General features: G+C 36.9%; 1 protein-coding gene across 1 annotated transcript; it reads right to left on the reverse strand.

The window, feature by feature from the left end:
- Positions 1 to 3,455: 3,455 nt before the first annotated feature.
- Positions 3,456 to 5,605, reverse strand: LOC113352898 (protein FAR1-RELATED SEQUENCE 1-like). Its single transcript, XM_026596651.1, has 6 exons — positions 5,592 to 5,605; positions 4,529 to 5,064; positions 4,258 to 4,445; positions 4,110 to 4,166; positions 3,936 to 4,022; positions 3,456 to 3,563 (listed from the first exon to the last, which is right to left on the reverse strand). The coding sequence occupies exons 1-6, from the start codon at positions 5,603 to 5,605 to the stop codon at positions 3,456 to 3,458; spliced, it is 990 nt and encodes a 329-aa protein (XP_026452436.1).
- Positions 5,606 to 12,296: the final 6,691 nt, after the last annotated feature.

Raw genomic sequence — 12,296 nt, forward strand, 5'->3', positions numbered from 1 at the left:
TTAAATCAATGCTTTACTTGCCCAAGTTGAGAAAAATTACCTGACCTAAATGTAATCACCTATTCCTGGCTGTTATCCTGGTGAAGACAAGCTATAACAACCATTTGATGAATTATTGAGTTCAGGGTTCAGGGTTAGACTGTGAAGATGTTTATTCTTTCAAATTTACGTTTCCATTATAAAACCCGTCAACAGGTTCAAATCTTAACATTGACATTTCTACGATTCTCAAACTTTTAGAGTTTTGTCATTCTACAATTGATTAAATTACACGCAGTTTCAGTTGCTGCTATTGTTTTGTCATTCTATAATCTGATAATGGTAGCCTGCTGCTATTGTTTAAGTTGGTTTCTTGTAGGCTGTTGCCTTTGTATTCTGTTTTCATTTTGAGGTGTGGTTTTGTTTGCATGGGGTCAGCAAAAAGTCCGGAACAGCGGATTTCAACCGTATCCGTCCGCAAAATTACAGGTGAAATCCAGTCCGCAATATCTATGGACCGGACACGGATGGAATTTTCAAATCCGCACTTTTAACGGTTTGGTTGCGGTTTGATTTTGAAATTCGCGGATTCACCCGCAATTTAGGGCAGTAAGGAAAATTAATACTTTAGGAAGAATAGGTACATCAAAACTTCTTATTGCGATGCTCGGGACAAGAGGAGCTTCGAAACTGAACTGGATTGCATCTCTTGTTAGCATTGCTTCGAAACTGAACTGCAATGGGCAGCTGGTGCTCTAAAAGGAATGACTACTGGATTAATTGTAGGTGGGTTAGGGAAAGCACGTTATACCACAGAGATTGCTCGATCTCATATGATCCCATTTTGCTTTGCGTTAGTGCATCCAAAACGACGAACACCCATATATGCAGTCTTATTAGTAGTAGTAACCATACGTTCCGCATGTGTGGCTTTGTTTTCAAGTTTGGATATACTATCTACTAGTGTTTCACCTCAACCGTAGGGCTTGTTATTGCAACGGCGTAACCATACGTTCCGTAATAGCGTGAGAAATCCGTTAGAGTGGTAACGGCGTGAGCATATTCTGTTATGGTTGTAATGACGTCAACATATTCCGCAACGTCGTCTGCATATTCCGTTACAGTTGCAATGGCGTCAGCATATTCTGTAACAATGTCATCGTTTGTTACGCCGTCAGCATATGTCATCCCCTGCATCGGCATGTCGTCGGCAACAACAACACTGCAAGATATTTCCACCCCGATGTGTTCTATTGCAAGATGTTTACGCTCAAGCCGATCCGAACCGAGCCAAGCAATGCCGGTTCAAGCCGAGCCGAGTCTAACTTATGGGTTTTTTCTGCCCCAAACGTTAAGGCTTGAGGATATTTCTGCTCTATCTATTTACACCCACTTTCTTTACTCTATGGGTTATCTACACCCCATAGTTTGGGATTGGTCATTACGCATTTGGCTTAGTCTTTTGCATCCATTGGGCTTAGTCTTTTGCACCCATTTGTTTGTGTTTAATAATTGGGGAAATTAGGCTCAGGACCAATCCATGGATAACCCATAATATGAGGCCCTTAATTAAAAAAAGTTTAAATCTAGGCCCCGAGTTTTTAAAAGACCTTGATATCCTTATGCATATTGTCAAGCCCATAATTAAATAAAATTTAAATCTAGGCCCAAAATTATTAAACCTAGGCCCGAAATTATTAAAATACAGTGCGAAGGTGTAAACAGAAGTTACACATGCATATGGCATGTGTAACCAGAAGTTACACATCCTTATGATATGTGTAATGCAAAGTTACACTTGTATATATATGCAAATAAATAGACATCAAAAAAAAAACACAAAAAAAAAAGTTATTACTTTAATATTCATTTACAATAATTTCTTAGCATGTGTAACTAGAAGTTACACACGCATCTGTTTAGTGTAATTGAGAGTTACATATGTGTCTATCTAGTGTAACTGAGAGTTACACATGCATCTGACTTGTGTATTCAGCGTCAACTCCAGTTCCAGCGAGACCATTACCACGTTTAAGCAATTAGCTTTTATGAAGTTATCTAAAACCTGAAATATAACAACAAGCAATCAGTATTTATACGATTAAAATGAATAGTACATAAAACAATGTATATTTCAGTTTCACAAGCATCTGACTAGTGTAGCTAGCGGTTACACATGCATCTGAATTGTGTAACTGAGAGTTACACATGCATATAACATGTGTAACTAGGAGATACACATTCATATGGATAGTGTAGCTAGCAGTTACACATGCATATGACTAGTGTAACTAGGAGTTACACATACATATTGATATGTGTACCCAAAATCAGTATGTGTAAGTAAAAGTTACACATCTAAGTAGAAACTACACATCTAATTTGCATGTGTAACTGGTATCTACACATCTAATTAGCATGTGTAACTATTAGTTACACATGCATCTCACTTGTGTAACTAAGAGTTACACATGTATCTAATCAGTCTAATAATCAGTATTATCCTACCATTCTGTAATCTGGAGATAATGCATCATTATTATACATTGTTTGAGGCATGTAATTGAGATCTAAAATGTGGTTTTCAAGAATTATCATCTCATATGAAGGACAAATGATTAAGTCAACAGGGTTGAGCTTTTACCTCTGAGGTGGCAACGACACACTATTCCCAGATATATGAATCCCATGCTTCTTATGAAACAATTCATCACCCTGAAAATTGCAGCACAGTAGTCAGTACCAGACAATACAAGATCCCTAAAATTTTCAAAGTGAAAACCAAAACCAAAGTGACAATACAGGGTTTATCAGTTGACTTCTACTTCTCAGCACTGCTTTCTTTCATATATGTCAACACATATGAGCCTGGTGATAAGGATGAATCATAGCTTTCTAATTTCTCAGAAAAGTACAACAATTGAGCAATCAAACTCTTTTGTGATTCAAGAGTGTTTTCTGTTGTTTCATCTATAGCCACTTGGATAAACAAACTAACCAATGAAGCAGTTCTCATTCAATTTATCAATTCTGATATCACCAGTGTAATTTATCGACAATTACACGCATCTGTTTAGTGTAATTGAGAGTTACATGTGTCTATCTAGTGTAACTGAGAGTTACACATGCATCTGACTTGTGTATTCAGCGTCAACTCCAGTTCCAGCGAGACCATTACCACGTTTAAGCAATTATATTTTATGAAGTTATCTGAAACCTGAAATATAACAACAAGCAATCAATATTTATACGATTAAAATGAACAGTACATACAACAATGTATATTTCAGTTTCACAAGCATCTGACTAGTGTAGCTAGCAGTTACACATGCATCTGAATTGTGTAACTGAGAGTTACACATGCATATAACATGTGTAACTAGGAGATACACATGCATCTGGCTTGTGTAACTTTCAGTTACACATGCATATAACTAGTGTAACTAAGAGTTACACTTGCATATGGAATATGCCATTTAAAGTGGAACGTTATTCCTACTAACCTTGTTTTTCAGATTGACCAAGACTCGCAGATGGTTCTCAGTACCACTGGAAACAAGGTCATATCCCAATGCGTTCAAGGTCTTCAAGAGTTAACATGTCATAACATAAGAAAATAAACGTTAAGAGAGAGCATGGTACGATTTAGTTTTTAATTTTAAAGGAATATAACCATGTAAAAGCCTTACTTCCACAAACCGTGAGCAATTTTTGAGAACATGTTCTTGATATTAGTTCAACCTAATCGACCATCAATTGATCTAAAAAAAGGCTAGTGTCTTGTCAGTGCGCACAAAAAACGTCGAGACCTGCATAGACATCAATTGATCCAAAAAAGGCTACAACTATTCAGAAATTATTGTCATAAAAATATTAAGATGCCATAGTCTAAACATTCCAAAAAAAAAAACATGTGTATTCAGCATTAGAGCATTACGAAATTTCACTTTTATTACCTGGTGAGGCTTGAAACCAGTGTTTGCAGTTGTTGGTTTTGAGTACGTACTTCCTAAGTTATGAGGCTTACTCGAAATATAAGATCCCTGTACAAAATTCGAACATACCTAAGATAATGTGCAAAATTTCCTTAACATATATAAGAACGTAAACAATTCGCCACAAAAGCTCACCTCTGGGGCGCCATGAGTGATAAATGGACAGGGTTCCATCCCAAGACCACTGGACCCCTGTGTTATGAACAGGATCAATTCCTAGAGTTAGAAAGCCTAATCTCACAGTGCCTTGAAATAAACAACATAAGAGCTCATTAACTCGTACCTGTGTGTACGGACTTGAGATATACTGTAAATTAGGACGTATAATTGGATAGATAAATTGTGTCGATTCTGAGAAGCTAACTGGAGTATACGGAAGGTGAGCGGAATTTGGTGTGGAAACTATCTGCAGACTTGGATGAATAGGTGGGTCATTTCTCTTCAGTCCATCTGGTAGCCTATGATTTTGTCCTTCGATCAACAAAAAACAATGTACATCAGACAACAGTGTTCGAAAAAATAAAGGCTAAGACAGTAATATTATTTATTTTTACCTTGTTGATGGTGCAGATTATCCATGCTGAGCTCATGGCTTAAATCAACAAAACTATTTCGTGTTTTTCTCCTTTTTTGTCCAATATCTAGATCACCAATAATTTGCCTAGCGGTGAACATTATACTTTTGTCACCTCCTTCTCCCACAAAAACTCTCTCTCCAGAGTGGGACTGAGTTGCTAGAGATGTGTGGAAATCATCGCTGCTGCCTCCTTGAGTTGCTTTTGTAGCAGATTCAACTTCTAATAGGGCATTGTCCAGTGCACGACTGGCCACTAAATGAGACTCTTCATTAAGTGAACCCTTAGTCGCAATATTAATAGCCTTCTGAAGATGCTCATTGTAACGTAAAGATATTAGTGAGCTAGAATCAGCTTGCATTTGGTTTCCCTCTCGATCCCTCACGGTTCCACTCTTGGCATCTTTTGACCACCTCTTTAGAATGTACTGTGGAGGAAGATCATGGATATTTCTGTGATACAGTATCTTAATGGCATGGCGGCATAAGATTCCTACAAACTCAAATTTCTTACAGCTGCACAAAACTTGACATGTTGAAGGGTCAAGTTTAAATTTCGATCAAATATATTAAATCTTGAAATCGTAATACATCATGATGTTTAAATTTGAACAACCAAATCATATAGATTGAACTAAAAATAATCTTTTAAGAATATGTAACATTGGAGATGAGCAAAACTCATTTCGAAAATCAAAGTATATAAAATTCGTATCAAATAGATGGGTAAAAGAGATAATGATTCACTGATTTCAAATCTTAAAACCGATTTTTGATCGAGATAAAAAATTAAAAGATCTATCGAATTTTGTTCAAGAACCCTAGAATTTTTTTTGAATTTTATTTTCAAAATTTTCTTCTCAATAGTAAGATTAAGGTGAGATGATGACAGATCTGACTCCAATTATAAGTTCAATAAGATATTTATGATGAAATCAAGCTTTTAAAAGTTCTCAAAATCATAAAACGATCTTGCAGAAATAAAAATTTGAAAATCGAAGAATTAAATCTAGCTATAGAACTGAAATGTTAATGAAACTTACATGTTCGATTTCATTTTGTATGTGAATCTTCTGATTCATTTGCTGTTGATGATTATCATTTCTTTTCCATTGATTTTCACTGTATCTCCCAGGAACAAGTGATGTTGATGTTGAATTTAGGTGTAATCACTATCTTTGTTTGTAAATCTTAGATCTAAATTTTGAAAAAACATTTTACTGAAAATCTCGATTAGAAGTTGTTTCTCTTCTTCCTATTTTCTAGCCGAGAGAGAGTAAAAGCAAATGAGAGAGAGAATGAAAAAAAATGAACTGAAAAACGGAATCTATAGCTAATTTTATTAGTATAAATACAAAAGGGCAGGTTTGGTATTATTAGAAAAATTATTTATTAACAAGCCCTGAATTCTAAAGTTTTGGGCCTAGAAATATCAAAATGTGAAAGAATGGAGTTGATAGATAAGGATCCATTTTATGGGGCTTCTCTATATTCAACCCATATAGTAGGGGGTTATAGTATTTTTCACTTAACAATTTACTCTCTTTTGGTTAGCTAATTCCATAACCCGAGAGAAATGTTTCAGAAATGGCTGGCGTACTTGTCAGGCAAGTCGCGCATGATATATTATGGAATGTTGTGAATGGTTTACAGAGAAAGATAACATAAGAGATGCTTATTTCGAAATTATGGTTACTGCTCTAATTTGAAACATATAAATGCAGAGGTTCACAACCCTAAAATCTATACAATATACTCTACACATCTCTGTGAAAAAATCCAGCTAACTTAAGCATCCGAGGATTTTTTGTAGGTAACATTTGTTCACGTGGAAAGGAAGGTTGTAGTTCGATCGAAAATCACACAGTGATTGAAAAAGATGAGGTTCCGTCAGCACCCTTTGTGCCTACGGGAAACAGAGGGAGTCGAGATCGTTTAATAGAACCCAAGATTCAAAAAATCGGAGAAGCGGAAAATGGCCAATGAACGAGAACGAAGAAATGATCGGTGATTCCATACCTGATGGAGAGAACCCGCGAGTTCGAGTAAACATAAAACTTGTATTTGTCATTCCTGGGGAGTTTTGAGACGACGGTGGTTCTGGTCGTAATCTGTTGACCTGCAGCTAGCCACGCTCGGGCGCATGCTCCTGAGGACTTTTGTTCCTTCACCTTGTATTCGTCATGCGAGATCGGTACGATGAGATAGAATTTTCGCATGATTTCTACGCTTGTTCGCAGCGAAGAAAAATCAAAAGTGAGTCTACTGATCCTCGAGAAAAAAAAAGATCTGAAATTGATATTCATGAGTACCAGGACTATGAGTAGGAAGACAGTTCCTTTAATGGAGACATAAATGCAATAACTGACGCTCGTCTCCGCAAGATGATCGATAGAGTAACATCAAAGAATCACTTGCGATAGGACAAGCTAGACATGCTTCATCGAGCCGCGGGAGCTCCCTTCAAGGAAAATAAATGTCGGAGTTCGATGAGAAAACAGATGTTCCAGATCAGCACGTTTTGCATTATGAAACTTCCTCGACCCTATGGAAGTACATCGATGAATTATTGTGCCAGATATTCCCACAATTATTGAGCGGCGGAGCAATTAGGTGGTTCAATCATCTACATGCATAGTCGATCGGGACATACAGCAATCTGATTGATAAGTTCTACTAACACTAGAAATATAACATACGAAATCGCAAGGGATTTCATTCGTTATTCCTTATCCAAGAGTTGGTTGCTGAAGTGGATGGTACCAACGATCAAGTCATTATCAAGGCTTACAAATAGGCATGCCAGTATGATCAGAGGGGTGTATACAATTCCTTATCCAAGAGATCACCAAAGACTCTGGAAGAGTTGTATGATAGAGCAGGAGAGTACGCTCAGGACGAGGATGATTCTAGAGATCGAGAAACTAGAGAAGTTAACAGATTATCCAGTCATCTGAACGTTGATAATAAAGACAAGTCAATGATCGTGGTGAAGTACGAGAGAAAGTTCATGGAGGACGAATGGAAACTGGATATCAGAAGCATCATGATATGAAACTGACACCATTTAACATGCGACTAACAGAGTTGTATGGAAAAGTTATCAAGGACTTGATCCCTCCTCGTCCTTCACCAGCAGAGACACGTGATAAACGCGACAAGAACAAATACTGTGATTTTCATAAAGACATGGTCACAAGACCGAGAATTGTCGATCTTTACAGATCAAACTCCAGCGATTCATAGACGCTGGAAAGCTGCAACAATATTTGAAGAGAGATTTTGGGAAAGGATCAGGACAACAAGGAACAACACATGTGATTAACGCCAGTCACGTACGGATCCATTATATGTCCAGGAGAGCATCTGAAGATGAGACCAGGAGAAAGCTCAGGAAATTAAAGGAGTGGTATATTTTTGTTTTTATAGTGGTAAATAGTGTTGTCGTTCACTCGGACTTGTGAACATTATAGTTTAGAATAAAAAATAGAAAACTAAAAACAAAGATGATATATACAAAAAATTGTCACAATATCAAGATATACTGCGACTCAGGATTCCACCAATTCTCATAATCATGTGGTTCAACTAATAATACTAGATATTTATATCTCAAATAATAAAAATTTATTGACTCTAATTTATTGCCGAAAGTAGATTTTGAAAGTAATGACTGTAAATCTAAAGCATGAGACATCAATACACTTAAGAAACCATGACCCATCAATTGAAATCACAATCATTCAATAAAAAACATACGTCGATTAAAAATCAATGCAATAAGTCATAAAAGAATTAATAGAATTACCACGATGATGAGAAAATGACTTCCTCAATTGTCCCAGTGACGGGGTGTAGCTCATCATTCTCAAAACATGGTCAAAAATATAACTTGTGGCTCAAATGGTGTTTTTATTAAAGAAATATGAGGGAAAAATATGAAAGAAGATCAATTGCAAGTTTATAATTGTTGCAGCTAAGCTGTCACAAAAGAGTAATCGCAGACAGATAAATTTCAGTCACTGATAGTCTTTAGCAACCAATTCTGGAATGGACGGTTTCTGCGACTCTTCTGCAACTACTTTTTCTCCTTCACCAGTAGGGAAATTCTCTGCAAATCCACCTGTAGCCTCCTATCACCTCTGTCAGATGCCCAAACTCTCGATAACTCTCTCTCTCTCTCTCAGTTTTAGGTATTCTCGACTCTTATTTATACACAACAACCAACTCTATATTTCCAAAAAAAAAATTGTTTTGAAGCTTTCCGCTGGGTTAAGGAGACCCAAACCTCACAAACAAAAACGAAAAGAGACTAAAACAAAAAGGAACGAAAGGCAACAAAAAACAAACAAAAGTAAAATCTAATGTCTATAGTAAATCTTGTTGCTTCTATCCTCCTCAATAATCCGACAAAGATCGGGGATGAAATTCTTAACGTCAATCTCTGAAAAAACGGGGGTCTAACAACACCACCCAATATTTCGATTAGCAATCGGTATGGACTAATTCTGAAATACTTTGCTAGATAATCAACTAGACAGTCAAACTCAATCTAGATAAAAAGTATCTCAAGGAGTTATTATCCCAATCTCTCGATTTGATCTTTACTCAAACAAATAGAAATATGCGAGTCTTTATCAAAGAGAGATAACTTGGACGGTACCAAAGACCAATGTACAAGGATCAATCAACTACAATCAACAACCAAAGGTTGGATTAGAGAAGTCCATGATGTTAACACACAACCTGTATTATTTCAATTATATAAAATATAATGCGGAAAAGAAATAATACAGACACCAGAAATTTTGTTAACGAGGAAACCGCAAATGCAGAAAAACCTCGGGACCTAGTCCAGATTGAATACACACTGTATTAAGCCGCTACAGACACTAGCCTACTGCAAACTAACTTCGGACTGGACTATAGTTATACCCCAATCAGTCTCCCACCGATCCAAGGTATAGTTATACTCCTACGCCTCTGATACCAACAAGATACTGCGCACTTGATTCCCTTAGCTGATCTCACCCACAACCAAGAGTTGTTGTAACCCAAAATCACAGACTTGATAATAAACATATATGTCTCACATAGAAAAGTCTATAAAAGGATAAATCTGTCTCCCACAGATAAACCCTAGGTTTTGTTCCGTTTTAAGATATAAAATCAAGGTGAACAAGAACCAATTGATAATCCGGTCTTATATTCCCGAAGAAAAACCTAGATTAATCAATCACCTATATACAATCCTACCTGTCTACACAAGCGGATTGTCGAGGAATCACAAATAGTGAGACGAAGATGTTTGTGAATTCTTTATCTTGTATATCGGAGAACTCTCACGATCTCAAGCCAATCAATCGATTGTAGTCGTACGATAGAATATGCAAGATCAGATCACACAACTACGATAAAGTACTATCGGTCTGACTTCACAATCCCAATGAAGTCTTTAAGTCGTTAACCTGATTTTAGAGAAGAAAATCAAAGGTTAATGAAGATCGACTCTAGCGGGCGCACTAGTAGCACACAGACGTGTGGGGATTAGTTTTGCATAATGCTAGATGTCTCCTGTATATAGCCTTCAAATCAGGGTTTTGCCTTAGTTACAAAGAAATCCTTATTCACCTTTAGATGAAAACCTGATTTAGATTCAAGCTAATATTTCTCAACCGTTAGATCTAAAACTTAGCTTGTCACACACACTTGGGTAGACGTTTACTGGGTTCGTGAAAACCATGCCCAAACGTGTACGTGTATGTTGGTTCAACATAGTAACCCAAAAGCTTAACCATATCAACATTTCATATTAACCTTGTCCTTCTTCACCATAACTAGTTCAATTGACTCAAATGAACTAGCTAAAGAGTTCTTCAATTGCTATGAGATCTTATGGAACTACACAAGACACAATTGAAACAAAGATGATTCGATTCGATTGAATCGGCTCATGAACATTATATCCACGGTTTGCATAAAGCATTCCTTAGTAATTTAATGTTTCATGTTCAGAGCACATCTTTAGAACATAACCTCTTAAGTTCACAAATAAGTTCGCGGACTTAAGTTAATCAATCAAGTTTTCCAAACTCAGCAGAAATTCTCGGAAAGAGAACTTCCGCCAGTTCGCGGACTGGGTTTGCGGACTAAGCACACAAACGAGTTTCGGAAAATCCCAGCAGAAATTCTCGGTCGAGAACTTCCGAAAGTTCGCGGACTTGGAAAGAAAATTCCACAATCCTCCCGATTTCTCTTGATTAACAAAGTTCGAAAATTTTGGTTCAAGGAATACATGGTTATGTAATCTAAACTCTTATTTCAATCATTGAGACATTCTCAGAGGACGCTATGTCGCCGTTATTCACAGACCGATTCACGTCAGAGCAATTCTCAAAGTGATTGAAACTTTTCATGACTTTCGTCACTAGGTGAAGATAAACTTGACCAAAGCGAAACGATTTACCAACACACGATTTCGAGATAAAAGATAAGCAATGAATGCTCAGCTCGAAATATCAAATGTGTATGATCTAGTCTATATAGCATACGGCTTTTGTCTCATAAGAAGTAGGATATAGAAGAGATAGACTTTTCAGTGATAGATAAGTTCAAGTCTCCACATAACTTTGTTTTGATGAAGTTCCACGGTTCCTTGTATAGATCTTCGTCGTTGTATGATGAATCGCCATGAAGTCCTTGAGCTCAACTACACTTTTCTATCCTAGTCCGAGACTTAGCTATGTAGGCTAGAAATCAAGACTTATAGTTTTGATCACTAACATTGACAAACATGCTTGAGATAGCAACGCATGCGAGGTTGACCGAGCTATGCTCTAACAATCTCCATAAACTCAGCCGAAGGGTGAATAACGTCTAACGAATCAGCTTCTCGATTGGTTTCTCTATAGCCATTCCCAATTATGAACCTTCTAAACTTCTGTCTCAGCTGACACACTTTCCTCCAAATTCTCAGAATCTCCCAGGAGTAGGAGTTTTACTAGTTAACAGTTTATAAACTGTCGTGGAATTGGTGCAGAGATGAATCATCAATTGATTTTTCTGGATGGCTAACTTCATAGCAATTTCAGCACCTTTTAATTCTAAAGAAAAACAGAATCTGGACTAGACCCACCAATTGCAGCAACTAGAGGATTACCAGTGCAATCACGCATGATAGCAGCAAAACCACCAGAGTTATCCCTTCTGGATCTATCAAAGTTAACCATAACTTCATCAGGAGAAGGAAATTTCCAAGAGCAAGAAACCCTCTTCTTCTGTATTAAAGTACAAGAAACACCCCATCTACTTAAAAAACCTTTTGTGGAAGGAGAGTCAACATCATAAAACTTACCATCTGAGACTTTCAATCTGACATCAGCAACTATAAGGAAACTAATAGTGGGAGTGGAACTAATAGAATCACAATGAAACCGTTTATCCCTCTCCTTCCAAATGTGGTAGATAAAGCTATTTAGAGCAAGCTTTTAAATAGAAGCGACAACACCCTCTCCAATAAAGTTCTCAGCATACCATTTAAGCTCAATCTCCCAATTCATCGAGCAAAACCTGGTATACCCTATTTTGTAAATAATAACTTGCCATATAACAGAGGAAAAAGAACAACTAGCAAAAATGTGATTTTCATCCTCCGGCACTTCTTTACAAAGCAAACATAAAGAATTAGAATTCACTCCCCATTGAACAAGTTTGCTTCTGGTCTTGAGTTTTTTATGCATTACCAGCCA

Source organism: Papaver somniferum, chromosome 2 (assembly GCF_003573695.1).
Source record: "Papaver somniferum cultivar HN1 chromosome 2, ASM357369v1, whole genome shotgun sequence".
NCBI lineage: Eukaryota > Viridiplantae > Streptophyta > Magnoliopsida > Ranunculales > Papaveraceae > Papaver > Papaver somniferum.